Below are 19,639 nucleotides of genomic sequence, written 5' to 3' on the forward strand. Positions count from 1 at the left end.
TTTTTTTTCTATATTTTTAATCAAATAAATGCAGCCTTGATGAGCATAAGAGACTTCTTTAAAGACTATTACAAGTCTTACTGACCCCAAACTTTTGAACGGTAGTGTATATATATATATATGGTATAAACATACATATATATTATATATAAATAACAAAAACGCAAGGGCGATATATAAACAAAGAAATAAAACTGCAGTTCATTGACCATGTTAATAAACATGTTGAAAAAACTTAAAATACTTAAATTAAATTATTAAATTATTATATGTAATAATAATATATATAATTATATAATTCAATTCTTTTGAAACTAATTCTTTAAACAAGCTAATAAATCAATAAATAAGGGCATTAACAATGGTAGTAGCTTAATTTGTCGAACTTGGTACTTTTTTTTACATGTAGGGCCTACAATTATGATGATATTCTTTAAAATATCTTTTTCTTTGCAAAACGAGAAATTCTCTATATTTTCTAAATCATATATATATTATGCAAACATTAAACATACAGAAAATACAAACACAACCTTTACAGGAAAAAAAAAAAACTAAGAAGAAGATAAAACATATTTTGTAAAGTTTCACATACAGTTAAAAACATAATAATAATAACTTAAAATAAATAACCAAATTCAGATAATAATAATAACATAAACACACACAGAGGACAAAACCTTATGCATCAGTGGTATTACCAAAACAATCCTGATAATATTTAAAAAATCTAACACTTTTCTTGTTTTTAATCAATCTAAGAGATTTAAGGAAAGCATCGATTTCAATTAAGAAATGTGAAAAAGAAGGCTGCAATTTAGAGAATTTTGTTTATGAATAAAAAAATTCCCAAACAAAATAAAAAAATTAACTACGTACTAAATAATATACACTACCGTTCAAAAGTTTGGGGTCAGTAAGACTTGTAATAGTCTTTAAAGAAGTCTCTTATGCTCATCAAGGCTGCATTTATTTAAATTCAAAATATAGAAAAAAAAAAGTAATATTGCAAAATGTTTTTACAATATAAAATAATGTTTTTTATTTTAACATACTTTAAAATAGATTTTATTCCTGTGATGAAAAGCTGAATTTTTATCAGCTGTTACTCCAGTCTTAAGTGTCACATGATCCTTCAGAAATCATTCTAATATGCGGATTTATTATTAGAATGATCAATGTTGGATAATATCAACAGTTGTGCTGCCAAATATTTTTTGGAACCTGTGATTTTTTTTTTTTTTTTTTTTTCAGGATTCTTTCATGAATAACAAGTTTAAAAAGTACAGTGTTTATTCAAAATATAAATATTTTATAACAATGTAAATTATTTATTATGAACTTTTAATTATTAACTTAATACATCCTTGGAGAATAAAAGTATTAATTTCTTAAAAAAAAAAAAAAAAGAAACGATAAAAATGTACTGAGCCCAAACTTTTGAACGGTAGTGTTTATATATATATATATATATATATATATATATATTATTGCTGAAAACAAGAACATACAAATCAATACAAAATACAAAATATCAACAAAAATTAAACTTGAAAGAGACAACAATAATAATAATAATAAAAAACAGTACAAAAAAATAAAATAAATAATAGTAAAATAAATTAAAATAAAGTAAAATAAAATGCAATAAAGGGCCATTGTTTTCTAAATAATATATTTTAGAAAATCAACATTTGATTAAATCCACTGTATTACGTACAGTTGTAATGCAGTGCCACGCCCGACCGCTAGGGGTCAAATGCACGTCTGTCATGAGCTGAATGACACGGACAGACACACAGTAGAAGAAAAGACATCAGTGCTGAATGTTTCCCGAGTTGTAGTATCACAGAAAACAACAAAGCTAGGGAACCACTTCAGAAGATCAGACATGAAACTGGTGCGTATATAATTTTAGTTAGCGCATAAATATGTTAACGGTTGTTTTAAGTTAAATCAGCTACAGTGACAGTAATATTGAATCTGCTGCAGTAAATGATGTATGTATATATGTGTGTGTTCAGTACTGTCTGTCAGGTCATCCCACTCTGCCCTGTAATGTGCTCAAGTTTAAATCCACCACTATCATGCTGGACTGTGGGCTGGACACAACAGCAGCCCTGTATTTCCTGCCTCTGCCTCTGGTGCACAGGTCAGTGTTATCACAATACATCAATGCTATTATTATAACCCGGATCAACCAGAATCTATATAGACACTGTAATGTGATGATATGAAGTGCCACTTAGATTCAAGCACGTGTATGTGTTCATATTTATTGATCTAAATATAAAATATTGATTTTGCATATGCTCTATAACTGTAGTATCTGTATTCTGTATGTATTCTTTAGGTTATTATTTTGTACTTTATTTAGATTTTTTATTCCCACTTACTGGATGTGTATTTCAGGACCTGTGTTTTATGTTTAATACAGTCAAGTTATTATTTATTACTTTAAATTGCTATATTAGTAAATTTAAATAAAAATTATTAAATATTCAGTGTGGAAAATATTATTATTTTTTACTACATTTTAAATGCTATTAAGATTAGGTTTTTTTTTTTACCTAACAATTATTACAAATTAAAACTTAAAAAATGAAAATAGCATAGCCATCCAGATCATCATATTATTATTTTATATGACATGATGACTTTAAATGTTTTAGATTCATATATCTTATGTATCTATATACATAATATAATAAAACATACATTATATCTTATGTTATTGATCCTCTACCTTATATTATGTAAAAATCTAGTAGTGTTTAAGCGACTAAGCAATGGAGAATCACATCCTGTGGACTAAAACAATTACATATCTGTTATTTAAAGCTAAGGTGATTACTTTTTTTCTGTTAAATGCTGATAAAAATAACTTTTCCTGCTTATTTACAGTCCAAGATTATCCAAACTCCCAGGGTGGGTTTCCAAAGATGGAGCCATAAACCTGGAAAAGGTAAGTGCTTGTTTGACACTGGAATAATCTCAGTGCTCATTTAAAAAAAATATGAATGAATTAAAATATATTTCCATTGTAAACATGTTATATGTGTTGTAAAACGTATAAAAAATATGTTATATATATAATTTAAATATGTTATGTGTGTTGTAGGAGTTAAAGGAATGCTCAGGACGTGTATTTGTGGACTCACAGCCTGAATTTTGCCTCCCTGAAGTAAATATTTGCTCTTCCCACAAATAAATTGTCCTTCATTTCTGTCTCGTCTGTGCATCAAAAAGTGTTTTTGTTAAAGAAACGATTTGACTTTTCCAGAAAGAGCTGCTGGATCTCTCTACGATAGACGTGATCCTGATATCAAACTATCACTGCATGATGGCGTTGCCGTATATCACCGAACACACAGGGTTCACCGGGACCGTATACGCCACTGAACCCACCCTACAGATCGGCAGGTGTGCTTCTCTAACCCTGTCACCAATATACACTACTGTTTTTAAAGTAATCAATTCTTTTATTCAGCAAAGATGATTAATATTGATTAAAAGTGACAGTAAAGATGTTTAAGATCAAACACTGATAAAAAAAAAAGTTTCTTGAGCAGCAAATCAGCATATTAGAGTGATTACTGAAGAATCATGTGACACTGAAGACTGGAGTAACGATGCTGAAAATTCAGCTTTGCGTCACAGGAATAAATTGCATTTGAAAAGATATTCAAACAGAAAACATTTTTTTTTAAATTGTAATAATATTTCAGATTTTTACAGTATTGATCAAATAAATGCAGCCTGAGCAGAAGAGACTTTAAAAACATTAAACTGTTGTATCGACCCCAAACTTTTGAACAGTACTGAATGTAACTTGAGGGATCTGACATTAGCTGACATTTAAGTCCTTGTTTGATGTAATGTACAGTTCAGTTCATCTTGTACTAAAGCCACTCACCAATTGGGTTGATGTTTTGTGTTTGGTTCAGGCTGCTGATGGAGGAATTGGTGACATTCATGGAGAGAGTCCCAAAGGCTCATGCTGCCACCTGCTGGAAGAACAAAGAAATACAGAGGTACTAAACTGCAGCTCATTCTGGCCAAAAAACACCAACTTAGACAACAGTTCACTTTATTTTTATATAATATAATATAATGTAATAATAAAAAATAAAATTAAAAAAAGATTTAATTAATGTATTTTTTTTTGTAGTTCATCTGACATAGTGGATTTTGTCGTTTTAAAGCCTTCTTTAATATAATAATCTAAATAATGATTAAGTGTTAAATTAACTAAATACATTCACTTAATGTTTTTTTTTGTAGTTCATATTTTATATATTGGGTTTTGCCTTATTAAATACATCTGTAATATACTATACAGTAATATAATTAATAATTCAATGTTCAATTAACAAAATAAAATTAATAAAATTGTATTTAATTTTCTTTTAGTTTGTCTGCTAGATATTGTGGATTTTGTCTAATTAAAGACATCTATAATATAACATACAGTAATATAATATAATAATATAATTAACAATCCAGTGTTGAATTGAAATAAAACTAATAAAGTAATATTGTATTATTCTTGTAGCTCACCTACTAAGTATTGTGGGGTTTGTCTTTTTAAAGACATCTGTAATGTAATAATATAATTAATAATTCAATGTTAAATTAACAGAATAAAATGTATAAAATTATATTTCATTTATTTAATTTTTCAAGTTTATTGGATAGATATTGTGAACTTTTTTTATTAAAGATATTAGTAATATAATATAAAATAATATAATAATTGAATATTTAACGACAAATAATAAAATAAAATGATAATTGTATATAAAATGATAATTTTACATAAAACTATAATTTTTAGAATTATTATTTAAAAAAAAGTGTATGTAATTTTATTTTTATTTTATTATTAAATACATCTGTAATATAATAATATATAATTAATCATTTAATAATTAAAATTATTTTTTCATAGTAGTCACTGGAAGAATCACTGATATTCATTGATTATAATTGTAATTATTATAATTTTATATAAAATTATAATTTTCAAAATTATTTAATGTTTAAAAAAAATATGTCATTTATTTTATTTAGTTCATTGGCTTAATTTTGTGGCTTTGTATTATTAAAGACATCTGTAATATATAATACTAAATTAATATTATATAATTAATCATTTAATCATTTAAATATTTTTTCATAATAGTCACTGGAAGCATCACTGATTTTCATCGGTTTGAATTTGTGTTTCAGGTTGCTCCCAGCGCCTCTGAAGGATGCGGTGGACGTCTGGAGCTGGAGGAAGTGTTACAGCATGCAGGAAGTCAATTCTGCCCTCAGTAAAGTCCAGCTGGTGGGATACTCTCAAAAAGTGGTGAGCTCCTCATTTTGACACTCCTGTCTAAAAATAAAGGCATAAATCTGTGTAAACGCTCAGTCTAATCTCTGTCTCTGTCTGTCAGGAGTTGTTTGGAGCGGTGCAGGTCACGCCATTGAGTTCAGGATATTCTCTAGGCAGCTCAAACTGGATCATTCAGTCGCATTATGAGAAAGTGTCTTATGTGTCTGGATCGTCTCTGCTCACCACACACCCTCAGGTGACGCCACACGCACACAAATCACAGCAGAAACGCGCCGTGACTGCCGACACAGCATTTCAAGACAGACTACAGCAGCATCACATGTATCCTTGAGAGACAACGCAGTCCCATAATGCATGAAAATATCATCCAAGTCAAGAGAAATGTTGATTATTAATTTATTAAGTATCATAAAATGTATAAATAATAAAATATTATTAAAATATTCATTAAAAATAAAATAAAAATAATAGTAATATTAGAAAATGTCATTTTTTTTATAAGTTTTTAATTTAAAATGGACTGAAATCAATCGTAGGTAAAGTCCAGTGTTGTTATTGTTAACTAAAATGAAAACCATTAGAAATATTTTTTTTTAACTAAAAAAAGCTGGGAAAAAAATCTAAATATTAGATGAAAAAATTAAATGCATGGGCAACTAATTGAAATGAAACAAGCTGAAATTAAAAAGTACTAAAATTACTAAAAGTAAAATAAAAATAAATAAAGCTATATAGAAATAATTAAAAAAAAAAACCAAAACCTGAAAACAACCAAAAACAATTACAAAGACATTTAATTAATTACTAAAAATGAAACTAAAGAATTTAAATGAAAAATGAAAATATAAAAATAAAAGCAAATTCAAAATATTAATAACACAATAATAATATATAAATAATAAATAGTATAAATAACACTGGTCGTGTGCTTTTTTAGAAATGTAAATGAAATAAGTTTAAGTACTAAAATGAATAAAACTAAAACTGAAATAAAATTAATAATAATAAATTAAAACTAAATTAAAAAAAAAAGAAAGAAAACAAATAAAATGACAAAAGCACATAAAATTACTAAAACCTAAAATGAAAACTGGAAATATAAAAAAAAAAAAAAAAAAATATATATATATATATATATATATATATATATATATAGCTAAGAAAATAAAATTAAGTAAAATAAATTAAACATGTTCAAAGCACAAAACAAAATAGCAACAGAAAATACAAAAAAAAAAAAAGCTAATTCAAAATATTAATAAATACCATAATAATAGTATATAATAGTAAAAAATAATAAATATTTTTATAAATAATAAAAAAATAACGCTGGTTTAGTACTGTGTTTTCTAACATGATAACATCACACTTTATTGATATCAGTTGTATCTTTAGTCTCTTATAATTATTAATTATAATAACAATCTTTTTGTTAACTGAAATAAAGCTAGAAATTTTAGCTTATAAAAATATATATAAATATTAGATTAAAAACTTAAACACACACACACACACACACACACACACACACACTTTGTTGATAACTATTGTGAGATGCGTGAATTTCTCTTAAGATGCTGCCTGTATAGCCAATATGCTGGACAGTCTGACAGCTCATTAGGGTTTTCATCTTTGGTATAAACCATCAGTTTTTCAAGGGTTATTCGTGGGTTATTCTGAAGCAAGTTTCTATTTCAAGTATTTTGAGACGTCTGTTGTGTCGTGCAGCCCATGGAGCAGAGCTCTCTGAAGAACAGCGACGTCCTCATCTTGACAGGCCTGACCCAGATTCCCACCGCCAACCCGGACGGCATGCTGGGAGAATTCTGCAGCAACCTGGGTGAGTTTCACACACCTGCCTGATCCGCTGTGTTACGTAAGAGTGCGTCTGACTCAGAGTTTGTCTGTCTGGGCGTTTTCTTTCTCTTCAGCCATGACGATCCGTGCCGGTGGAAACGTGCTGGTCCCGTGTTATTCGTCCGGGGTCATCTATGACCTGCTGGAGTGTCTATATCAGTTCATGGACTCAGCGAATCTGGGAACCACCCCGTTCTACTTCATCTCCCCCGTGGCCAACAGCTCGCTGGAGTTCTCACAGATCTTTGCAGAATGGTACAATCGCAAACTGGTGGATGCAGTCACTTCCAGTAATGTGGTTAAATGAGAGATACAATGGCCTCTCCCGTGACAAAAAGTAGAGTTTTGTCATAAAATCGTAGTTTCTAACAAAATGTTGTTGTTGCTACAGTTATTATTTTAGTAAAACTGTGGAGGTTTGGTCACATATTATATTAATTATATTATATTATATTATATTATTAAAAATAAATTGTATTTATTATTCATATTTTTACTTTTAATGAGCTATATATTGTTTGTCTTATTAAGGACATATATAATATAATATAATATAATATAATATAATATAATATAATATAATATAATATAATATAATATAATAATTAAAAAAATATATTAATTATATTTTTTATTTATATTTTATGTTTTTATTTTTTATATAATATAATATATTAATATATATAATATAATATAATATAATATATTAATAATTTAACTATATTTAATATTTATTTTTTTTCTTGTTAATCGGCTAGATATTGTGGGGTTTGTTTTTGTAAAAAATACCTTTAATATGAAATAGCAGTAAATCATATTATAATTAATAATTGATTATTAAGTAATACATAAAAATTATATTTTTTCTTGGTCATCAGCTAGATATTGTTGGTTTTGTCTTATTAAAGACATCTGTGATAAAATAAAATATATAATTTAAAAAGTAATTAACTTAATGTTTATATTTTTTATACTGTATTTATATATTTTTTATATTATATTATATTTTTATCAGCTAGATATTGTGGGTTTTTAAGACATCTATAATATATAATATAATAATAATATAATATAATTAATATAATAATAATTTACAATTTTATTTAAAAGTAATTTATTTAAAATGAAATTATATTTAATAATTATATTTTATATAATTTTTATATTATATTATATTCTTATCAGCTAGATATTGTTGGATTTGTCTTACTGATTTATAATAATATAATATAATATAATGATTAAATAATTACTTAACTTGGAATTATATATTTTATTTTATTTTATTATATTATATTATATTATTATATTATATTATTTATTTTTTTTTCTTGTTAATCAGCTAGATATTGTGGGATTTGTTTTATCAAAAACATCTGTAAAATTATATATTAAATAATATAATCAATTATTGATTATTAAAATGAATACATTAAAATAATTGAATTATAAAATGAATAAAATAAGTACAATTATATTTTATTTCTGTTAATCAGCTCGGCATTGAATTTTTAATAAAAAATATCTGTAATATATTAAATTAAAATATAAATAATAATTGAATATTAAAATTAATAAAATAAAATTATATTTAGATTTTTTTTCTCTAGTTCATCAGCTGTATATTGTGGGTTTTATATTATTAAAGACATTTGTAATATAGTGTAATACAGTATAATTAAATATTAAATTAAGAGAATAAAATTAATAAAATCATATGTAATTTTTATTTTTTCATTTCATTGGTTATTCATTGCAGTTTATTGGCATTTTGAGTCATATTGTCTTATTAATGACATCTGAAATTTAATTATTATTAATTAAATATTAATTTTATGTATACCACTCCAGATTTCTTAAAAAAAAAAAAAATAATAATTCCATAATAGTCACCGAAAGCGCCAATAAAGTACATTGGTTTGATAATATGCTGGCAGCTACTATGGTTACCATGGTAATTGTTCATTATTGCTGTGATATTTCCATAGAAGTGCTCAATAATAGCTCATTCTCTGGCTGTTTTGCTCTCTTGCTTTGTGTGTGTTTTTATCAGGTTGTGTCAGAACAAGCAATCTAAGGTCTATCTCCCCGAGCCGCCTTTTCCACATGCAGAGGTAGAAAAAAATTGTAAAATCATCAAAATACACACCGGTATTGACACGCAAAGGCTTCATGTTCACTGTCTGTCATGTGCTTGGTTTTTCCAGCTGATCCAGACGAATAAACTGAAACATTACCCCAGTATTCATGGAGATTTCAGCAGTGAGTTCCGGCAGCCGTGTGTCGTGTTCACGGGTCACCCGTCTCTGCGCTTCGGGGATGTGGTGCACTTCATGGAGCTCTGGGGCAAATCCAGCCTGAATACCATCATCTTCACTGGTGAGATACAGCACAAATTCATGCTTTTATTCAGAAAGGATGCATTAAACTAATCGAAATTGATGCTTCAAAAGATTTCCGTTTCAAACAAACGTTGTTCTTTTCATCAAAGAATCCTTGTTTGAAAAATGTTTTCAACATAGAAAATGATCAGAAATGTTTCTTGAGCAGCAAATCAGCATATTAGAATGATTTCTAAAGGATCGTGTGACACTGAAGACTGGAGTGATGATGCTGAAAATTCAGTTTTTGATCACAGAAATAAATTACGTTTTAAAGTATATTCACATATCAAGCAGTTTTATGAAATGGTAAAAATATTAGCGTTTTTACTGTATTTTTAATCAAATAAATGCACCCACAAAAGCCATTTGTGATCACATTTTACCCTAAAATCAAGAAAAAATAAGACACAGACAGACACAGTATTTCTTCTTTTCTACAAACAAGTATTTTTCATAATGATTTTCTAATGATGCAAAACCTCCAGTGGAAAACCATTAGAATATCTAGAGCGGTTGCCATGGAAACTGGGATGGAGAAATGTACTGGAAAATTGACTTGTAACGTTTTCAGACCCTGAATGGGATGTAGTTTAATCTCCAGTGTGAAACGCTTTGACCTCTGACTCTAAATGATGTGTGTCTCTCAGAGCCGGACTTCTCTTACCTGGACGCTCTGGCTCCGTACCAGCCGCTGGCGATGAAGTGCGTTTACTGTCCCATAGACACACGGCTCAACTTCCACCAGGTGTCCAAACTCTTGAAGGACATCCAGGTACGGTCTGTTCCTCCTGAACACTGGAAAGTCAAACGTCCTGAGTGTGTCCGTTAAAATATGATGGGCTCGTGACGTGTTTTCCCCTGTTGTCCCGCCAGCCTCTTCATGTGGTGTGTCCCGAGCCGTACACGCAGCCTCCTCCGGCTCAGCCTCACCGCTCAGATCTGATGCTGGAGCTGCAGCCTCCGCCCATGGCCTACCGCCGCTGCTCTGTCCTGGGGCTTCCCTTCAGACGCCGCTATGAGCGCATCCAGCTGCTGCCTGAGGTCTGAATAAATTGGAATATCTCTCCAAGATTCATTTTGAACCACACACAAATGTTTTTTGTACCATGTATTAATATCTGATATTCGTATGTGTGACCCTGGACCACAAAACCAGTCTTAGTAGCAATAGCCAAAAATACATTGTATGGGTCAAAATGATCGATTTGTGTTTTATGCCAAAAATCATTAGGATGTTAAGTGAAGATCACTGGATATTAAGTAAATTTACTATCAAAACTTCATAGTAATATGCATTGCTGAGAACTTCATTTGGACACATTTTAAAGGTGATTTTCTCAATATTTAGATTTTTTTTTGCACCTTTAGATTCCAGATTTTCAAATAGTTGTATCTCGGCCAGATATTGTCCTGTCCTAACATGCATCAATACATCAACGGAAAGCTTATTCATTCAGCTTTCATATGATCAATTTCTGAAAATTGACCCATTTATGACTGATTTTGTGGCCCAGAGTCACATATTTTGGTCACATATTGAATTAGCTTTTATTTTAAGTTTATTTAAGTTTATTCAGTTAAATTTTTCTTAGTTTGTTTTTTAGATTTAGAAATACCTTTCATGTATTTATTTCAGTTTTAGTTTATATATATTAGTTATATAAATATTTATATTTTTTTAGATTTTTACACAGACATTTTGTCAAAAACAGTGTTATTTTAGTGGTTTTTAATGTAATTTTAATTTTTAGAAATGTCCCTTTGTCATTTTTATTATTATTATTATTTTTTAATATTTCTAAATAGTTTATTTAATTTTAGACAGTTTAAGTCAGTTAGTAATTTTCGATTAGTTTTTTTTAATTTTATATTTCTCATTACAATTTAATTTTGTAAAATTTTAATAATGTTCCTTTCTAATTTTTTATAGTTCAATATAAATTGATAAATATATTAATATTTCTAAATACTTTTCATTAGTTTAGTCAGTAATTTTAGTATTTTAACTTTCTGATTTCTATTTTTCTATTTAGTTTGAATTTTTCATCTAATATTAATATTTTATATATTTTTTCCTGTTCATTATGTCAAAAACAGTGCTATTTTAGAATTAATATACGTAATATATGGCTATATTATTGTGAATTAGCTTTTTTTGTATTTTCAGTCCATTTTAATTTTAGTTTAATTTTTAGTAGTGATTTTGTCAATATATTAGTTTTTTCCATTTCTACATAAGTTTATTTGTTTTTATTTCAGTTTTATTTCAATGCAGTAGTTTTAGCATTCAAATAAACCTATTTCAGTTAGATGCCATAGCAACATTTCTCTTTTTTTGTTTAGTTTAAGATTTTCATTTAATATTTCTATTTTAAGTTTTGTTTCATTTAACAAAAATACATTTTTAATAGTTTTAGTTTATTATAACAACACTAGTCAGAAAGCATGAACAATATTTATTGATCATTTATGTATATTGATTATTTGTGTGCTTAAAAATAATATCAGTGAAAAAAAATCTGTTAATGTCTATGATGCTGCTAGTTGGTCAAGCAAGTTGGTCAGTCTCTTTTTCTCCTGGTAAACGTGCAGCTTGCCAAATCTCTGGTGCCGTCAGAGATTAAAGCGGGCGTCTCTGTCGCTACAGTGTCTGCGGTTCTGCAGTCCAAGGACAACAAGCACGTTCTGCAGGTCAGTGAGTGTGTGAACACAGCATGTGCTCAGTGCAGCAGGCTGATAAACGCTGCCCCTGCCTTGACTCGTGTCATGCATTCATTTTTTTGAACACTTTCTAAAGCATATTTAGCTCACTTAATAACCAGTTGCATCATGCATGGCCTGTAAACTGCAGTTTATTCATCCAGGCATTCTAACATTAAAAATGCTAAACTGCTTTTCAGTAGAGCTGCACGATTAATCGTTAAAAGATTGCATTCTCGATTCAAACACCCATGCAATCTTTTTTCTGAATGACAATGATTTGTCTCTGTTGTTGTTTTGCCACTAGGTGGCGACAAGTGAGTGTTAAAATTTGTCACTGAATCATTCATTCAAGAGATTCATTCAGAAATGCTGATTCATTCAGTAATGAAACAAGTGAAGTATTTATGAGTGAGTTATTTAATCATTCATTCAAACCATTTTTTTTTTAATTAAAATTAAACAATCTTAAATACAGTGAGGCAGTTAATATTTTGTCACAGCCTCTAGGTACATTTTTTTTTATTACGTTATTTTGCTTAGTTCAGAATCGTAGGAGAATCGTGATCTCCATTTGAAACAAATTTATTTATTTGTTTGTTTGGAAACAAAAAAACAAATCACTCCTTATTAAATCACAACCTTGAAGACAATGGTTGAAGCAAAAAATGTAATGGCAATATTGTCAGTGTTTTGTTTGATGATTAATATCTCTCACAATATGCACATTTCTGAGGAAAAGTAAATCAAAAACCACAGAAAAAAATAAAAAGCTACTATAATATTAGTCAAATAATAATAATTTAAAATGACTTAACCAACTTTAACAACGTAAAATTATTAGTCAGTTGTATTTATTCTGTATATTCAAAAATAATCCATTTTTAAGCTAATAATAGTAAATATGTTTTTTTTTAATTATTCTAAAAATTAATTAAAATGAACAATTAATTCACACAATAATTAAAATACAATTTCGTGTCATAGTTTCATAATCTAAACAAAAATAAATGTTTTTTTCTAAACAAAAGACAAGAAAATAAAGACAGGTTCATGTCAAGAACAAAAACTATAATAATAATTGATAATAATAATAATAATAATAATAAATATAAACAATAAGAATTATTTCAAATAATTAACAAAAATAATTAAATTACACATATATCTGCATATATTTAATACAAAAAGTAGTTTTTTTCAAAAGCAAGGCTTTTTCCCCCAACCATGATGATAGAAGAAAAAAAAAAAAAAGAACAAAATGTATAAAATAACAATTGATGATGATAGTGAGTATAATAATATAAAAAATATATATTTAAAGTAAAAAAATCATACAAATTAATTTTAGTAACTAACAAAAGTAATTTATCAAATTTATTTATCAGCCTAGTTTCTTAATTCGAACAAAAGGCAAGTCTTTTCACTTCCTTTCTGCTCATTTATCTCAAGGCCAATTCAGCAGCTTCACCACTAACATAATAAGTGGACTCGAAGGGGAAAAAATGTTTTTGTCCAGCTTGTACTAATCTGAACAATGTCTGAAACTTTGCATTACAAGCACTTCCTGTTTATTTGCCTGTTTAGAATGAATTGCTTGTTGCATTACCAAATTGAAAGTTGCTTTGGATAAAAGGATCTGCTAAATGAATAAATATAAATGTAATTTTGTATAATATATGGCCCTTTAAAGTAAAAAACACTTTACGCAAGCATCTTCAGGCATCTGCATAACTAGATTTGCATTTACATACATCTGTAAGTGTCTCAGGCCTATAATAATTATTATTCTAGCTCTTATTTATGTGTGTGTGTGTTTTGTAGCCGGTGCCCAAACCCGCTCCAGTGCCGCCCAGTAAGAAGAGGAAGAGGGTGATGGAGGAAGCACCGGAGACTCTGAACCCCAAACCCCTGCTGAGCGGGGCGGTTCCTCTGGAGCCTTTCCTGGCCATGCTGTACAAGGTACCACACACTCGATCTGCGCCTTAACCGGTCGACTCGTTCCGTACGCTCACGTGTGAAGAAAGTTGAACAGAGTTCAAAGTGCCTGTAGGTTAAAGTCAAGCCGGGACAAGCGTTTGATGAATGACGCGCAGAACGTCCGTAGTGGCTTTCACCTGTGAAATACGGTCTGTGTGACGTCCCGGGGCGGTAGAAAGAAAACCGCACACCTGACGGTGGTAATTCAACCCGGACGACCCACTGACACAGAGATCTGCGCCTAAGGAGACGCGGCTAGAATGTCCCGCCGGCAGCGGCGAACGTATTGTTCCCCAACTTAATGCGGGGTGAAGTGAGAGAAATCCAGCGCTCCATTAGCATGCAAGGAAACATCAAACTCCTCATTTGCTTTGGATCCCAAATGGCAGATTCTGGCAGCACTTCTGCAGGCGTCCGGAACATCGATTAGACGCTAATTAATCTGGAAGCGAAATGAATTTCTCTAATGATTGTAAAGGAAGGTGATCCTGCTGAAGGTGACTTTGTGAGCTGCTAATGAACTCGCCGTGTTTCTCTGAAAAGTGCAGCTTTAGTGCTGATGATGCAGAAGTGCTAAAGATGCTGCCTGCTTATTGGCAGGAAACCTGCTGTTTTCTGATGTACGGTAGCCTGAGAAATTATTTGAATACATAAGTCACACAGAAATGTTTGGATGTCATTGCATTTGATCAAGTATCATCTACAGAACTAATTAACTTCTTTTGTGTCAATCAAGGTGATTTTAGTGCATTTCTGAAGATAATTCCTAAAACTTTTTGGTCCACTACAGTTTCATCAAAATGAATACTAATTTTATTAAGTGAGCTCGTTATTTTATCATTTTAAGTTAAAAAGGACTACAATTATACAATTATAGTATTTATGCATATTTTGAATTTATTTTTTTAATATTTTTAGTTTAATTTTGTTTAGTTTATTTTGATTTTAGTAATGTGCTTGTCAATTTATTAGCTTTTGTTTTTTTTATATATATTTCTGTTATTTTTTTATTTTAGTTTTAGTGCTAATACTGTATTTCTATCTAATCTTTTATATGTAATATTTATATCTAATATTTAACTTGAATTCAACTTTAATTAATAAAAATGATTTTTTAACATGTTAGATTCAGTTTACAATAAAACATTTATCCATATTTATTTTTTATTTATTCAGCATTTTGATATTTTGATGCCTTGTAAAATACTAGATTGGTGAAACTGTAACAACTGTATATAAATTGTATATTTTATTTTATTTTTAAATGATTATTTTAGTATTACTATTTTAGTATTAGTTGCATAATATTGTAATATTTATTTAAAAATATTTGATTAATTTGAAATAATCTTTTATTTTTATATTCTCTGTTTTCATATTAATTTTATTTTGGGTTTTAGTAATTTTATTCATTTTTTAGCATTTTATTATAATTTTAATTCAATAATAATATTTCATAATTCTTTAAAATATTTACATTTTGCTTTATTTTAAAAACTATATAAATTGTATGTCATTTATTTCGTATTAATCATTTGTATACATTTTATTTTGGGTTAATAATTTTATTTGTTTTATCATTTTAATTCAATAATAATAGTTCATAATTTTGCTTTATTTATAAAACTAGATAAATTGTTTATAAATTAGATTGTATTATTATTTTAGTATTACTATTTTGGTATTAGTTACATACTATTGTAATATTTATTCAAATTTTAAACAAGCTTTTATTTTTATATTCTGTTTTCATATTCATTTTATTTTGGTTTTTAGTAATTTTATAATTTGTATAATTAGTAATTTGTTTTTATCGTTTTAATTCAATAATAATTCAACAATAATATAAAAAAAAATCAAAAATTCACATTTTGCTTTATTTTTATTTCAGTTTTAATAGTTTATAGTTTGGTTTTTAGTACTTGTTTTATTTCAGCTTGTTCAGTTATTCCAAAACAACACCAAACACACTAGCAACCTCCTACCAACAGTGGAACTTAAGCAATGTCCTGGCAACCATCCTTAACACCCTAGCAACCACATAAAAACATACTGGCAACCGCCCTAGCAATCACATTTCAACAAAACACAAAAATGAATTCTGATTTACACTAATAACATAATATACTGCAGTGGGAGTGAAAATGGACTGTGTATGTGTGTGTGTGTGTGGTTATGATCTCATTCTCTCTGTGTTCTGACTGATGCTGCTGAACGTCCCGCTGAGAGCCTGTAGGTTTGACCGCAGCTGTTATCCCGCCGTAAAATGTCCCAGATCTCCAGCATTAACTGATAACCTGAGAGCAACGCTCAGATGAGACTCGTGCTCTTCAACAAATAAACCCGGGAATGAGCCAATTAAAACTAATCAATCCCCAGATGAACTTTGAGACGCATATTGAGTGTTGTGCTGGAGTAATTAACATCGCTTATAGCTCTCTGTAGTAATTCAACAGCCTGAGTCAAGAATTGCAAACAGTTTTGATAATGAGAATTTTCTTAATGAGAATTGTCGAAGTTCAAAGCAGTCTTATTTTATTTTTAAATGAATAAAATAAATTATTTATACATTTTTATATTTATATGTTGTAGTAATTATTAATATTTTGAATTCTTTTATTTTTATATTTTCAGTTTCCATTTTTAATTTTAGTAACTTTTTTTTCTTTTGTTATTTTAATTAGTTTTACATAGCTGTTATGCGTGTTATTTTATTATTATTATTATTATTATTATTTAATTATTATTATTATTATATTTGTTTTGGTAATTTTATGTGCTTTTGACTGTTTTTACATAATATTATATATATATATATATATATATATATATATATATATTATAGTAATTATTAATATTTTGAATGATCTTTTATTTTTATATTTTCAGTTTTTATTTTAATTTTAGTAACTTTATGTGCTTTTGTTATTTTAATTAGTTTTACTTAGTTGTCATGTGTGTGTTATTTTATTATTATTATTAATATTATATTTATGTATAGGTAATTTTATATTACATAAAATATTATATATTATTTTTATTATATTTACATAATATATAACATTTATATATTACAGCAATTATTAATATTTTGAATTGGCTTTTTTCATATTTTCAGTTTTCAGTTTAATTTTAGTAACGTTATGTGCTTTTGTTATTTTGATCAGTTTTACTTAGTTGTCGTGTGTATTTAATTATTATTATTACTGAATTATTATTATTATTATTATATTTATATTTTAGTAAGTTTATATGCGCTTTTGACTGTTTTTACATTATATATAATATATTATTTATATTATATTTACATAATATATAATGTTTATATGTTATAGAAATTAATATTTTGAATTAGCTTTTATTTTTATATTTTCAGTTTTCATTTTAATTTTAGTAATTTATGTGATTTTGTTATTTTAATTAGTTTTACTTAGTTGTGTGTGTTAATTTAAACTTATTTTATTTCAACTACACAGAACTATTGTTTTATTATTATTGTATTACAATATTTATGTTTTATTATTTTTTTAATTGCTTTTGACATTTTTTTAGAATATATACATATTCTGAAACATAAATATTTTTATTTATTCATATTTTATTCCAGGTTAATTATAGTTGACTAAAAGTAACTTTTTTGCTGTTACTTGAAATACATTTTAACAGTTTTTTTTTTTTTTTTTTTTTTGAAGTTTCTCATTTTAATTTCTCTTGATGTACTAAAATATCTAAAACTAAAACTGAAATACAAATTGACGAAAATTTTATAGACATGAAATAAATATGTAAAAAAATACGAAAACAAAAATTACAAACAACAAAAAAATCACTAAAAGGTAAAAATTATATATATATATATATATATATAATATGTATATGTAAATATATGTAAGTATATATAGAATTTATTCATATTTTGAATTATTTTTTTAAATTTTGTTTTAGTTTATATATTTTACATTTTTATATTTTTATAGAATTTTATTATATCTATATATCTATATAGATAGATAGATAGATAGATAGATAGATAGATTAATAGGTAGATATGGACTAGATGTTTTAAAGGGATGATATTTACAGCATGATTGTGTTAAATGTGTCTGCTTGTAGAACGGCATCAGGGAGGTGAAGGTGGAGGAGACGACAGACGGGCACATTCTTCACCTGCAGGCGGAGGACGTGCTCATCCAGCTGGAGGAAGACGCGACACACATCATCTGTGACAACAACGAGCCGCTGCGGACGGCGCTCAGAGACCTGGTCCTGCACTTCCTGCAGAAACTATGACCTCTGACCCCAGCGCCTCACCCGCGGCCACCAATGACTGGACGCGAATGAAAAGTGGCTGTAATAACATTGCATCTTCACATCCCGAGCTGAAAACCGGGATCCAGAACTACTGTGTGTGACTAATGAACTCACTGTGTTACATCTGTTGCGGTAGACGGATTTTCATAAGGTATTATTGTTTAGATGACGTCTGGATGGAGACTTTTATTTGTGTTTTATATCATTGTAAAATAAGCTTTTGGAATAAAACTTTTGTTTCAGTATTTGCTAAAGCCTGTTTTGGCTCATTTTAAAAAATTAATGGAGCAAACATCAAGAGTTGAGTTTATCAATGCATATATATATATAACATATCAAACCAAACAAAGAACAAATCTTTCAGTTAACACAAGTATATAAGCAGCTGCTTACCTCTCTGTGTTAGCGGCTTCTACTTTCACACTTACTTCATATCATCTCTTCTGCAATAGCTTGAAGATTATATGGGTTAAATTGCATTTATTATAAAGAAATCTCAAGAGTTCACATGGTAAAACAACAGATGATGTGCTGAAAATGAAGATGTGTGGTTTGTTTTGGTTAGTGGATGATGCTGATAGTTAATGTGATGAGCTACACCTGTGCTCCCTCTGCTAATTGAAATAAAGCAGAAATAGTAAAATATTAGATTAAAATAAATGATAGTAATAAAAAAAGAGAAATACTGAATACTAAAATAATACTGAAACTAAAATAAATTACAGAGACAGAAAATAAACTTTAAAAAGACAAAAATGGATACAAATCACTTCATTCAATTGTATTTTAATTTAATTTAAATTAACGTACAAATCATTAATTAAAAATAAAGCTGAATTAAAATAAAATATAATCTTTAGATAAAACTTAAATGAAAATGAGAAATGCCACCATGGCAACTAACTGAAATAACACTAATTGAATTAAAAATATAAAAATTAATTAAACTAATAAAAATGATAATAAATAATAAATGATAGAAAGAAATGTAAAATGAAAACTGATATTAAAAATATCAAAATAAAAGCTAATCCATAATAATATTTAGTGCTTTTAAACAATTAAT

The 19,639-nt window shown here is 27.9% G+C and overlaps 1 protein-coding gene across 1 annotated transcript; it reads left to right on the forward strand.

The window, feature by feature from the left end:
• The first annotated feature begins 1,807 nt into the window (after positions 1-1,807).
• On the forward strand, positions 1,808-18,812 carry ints9 (integrator complex subunit 9). Its single transcript, XM_051092209.1, has 17 exons — positions 1,808-1,900; positions 2,025-2,152; positions 2,905-2,965; positions 3,122-3,184; positions 3,284-3,423; positions 3,948-4,034; positions 5,233-5,353; positions 5,442-5,576; positions 7,070-7,181; positions 7,273-7,453; positions 9,252-9,312; positions 9,406-9,577; positions 10,230-10,354; positions 10,456-10,623; positions 12,175-12,273; positions 14,107-14,244; positions 18,376-18,812. The coding sequence occupies exons 1-17, from the start codon at positions 1,892-1,894 to the stop codon at positions 18,550-18,552; spliced, it is 1,977 nt and encodes a 658-aa protein (XP_050948166.1). The 5' UTR covers positions 1,808-1,891; the 3' UTR covers positions 18,553-18,812.
• The last annotated feature ends 827 nt before the right edge of the window (positions 18,813-19,639 follow it).

This window comes from Labeo rohita, chromosome 20 (genome assembly GCF_022985175.1).
Source record: "Labeo rohita strain BAU-BD-2019 chromosome 20, IGBB_LRoh.1.0, whole genome shotgun sequence".
Taxonomy (NCBI): Eukaryota; Metazoa; Chordata; class Actinopteri; order Cypriniformes; family Cyprinidae; genus Labeo; species Labeo rohita.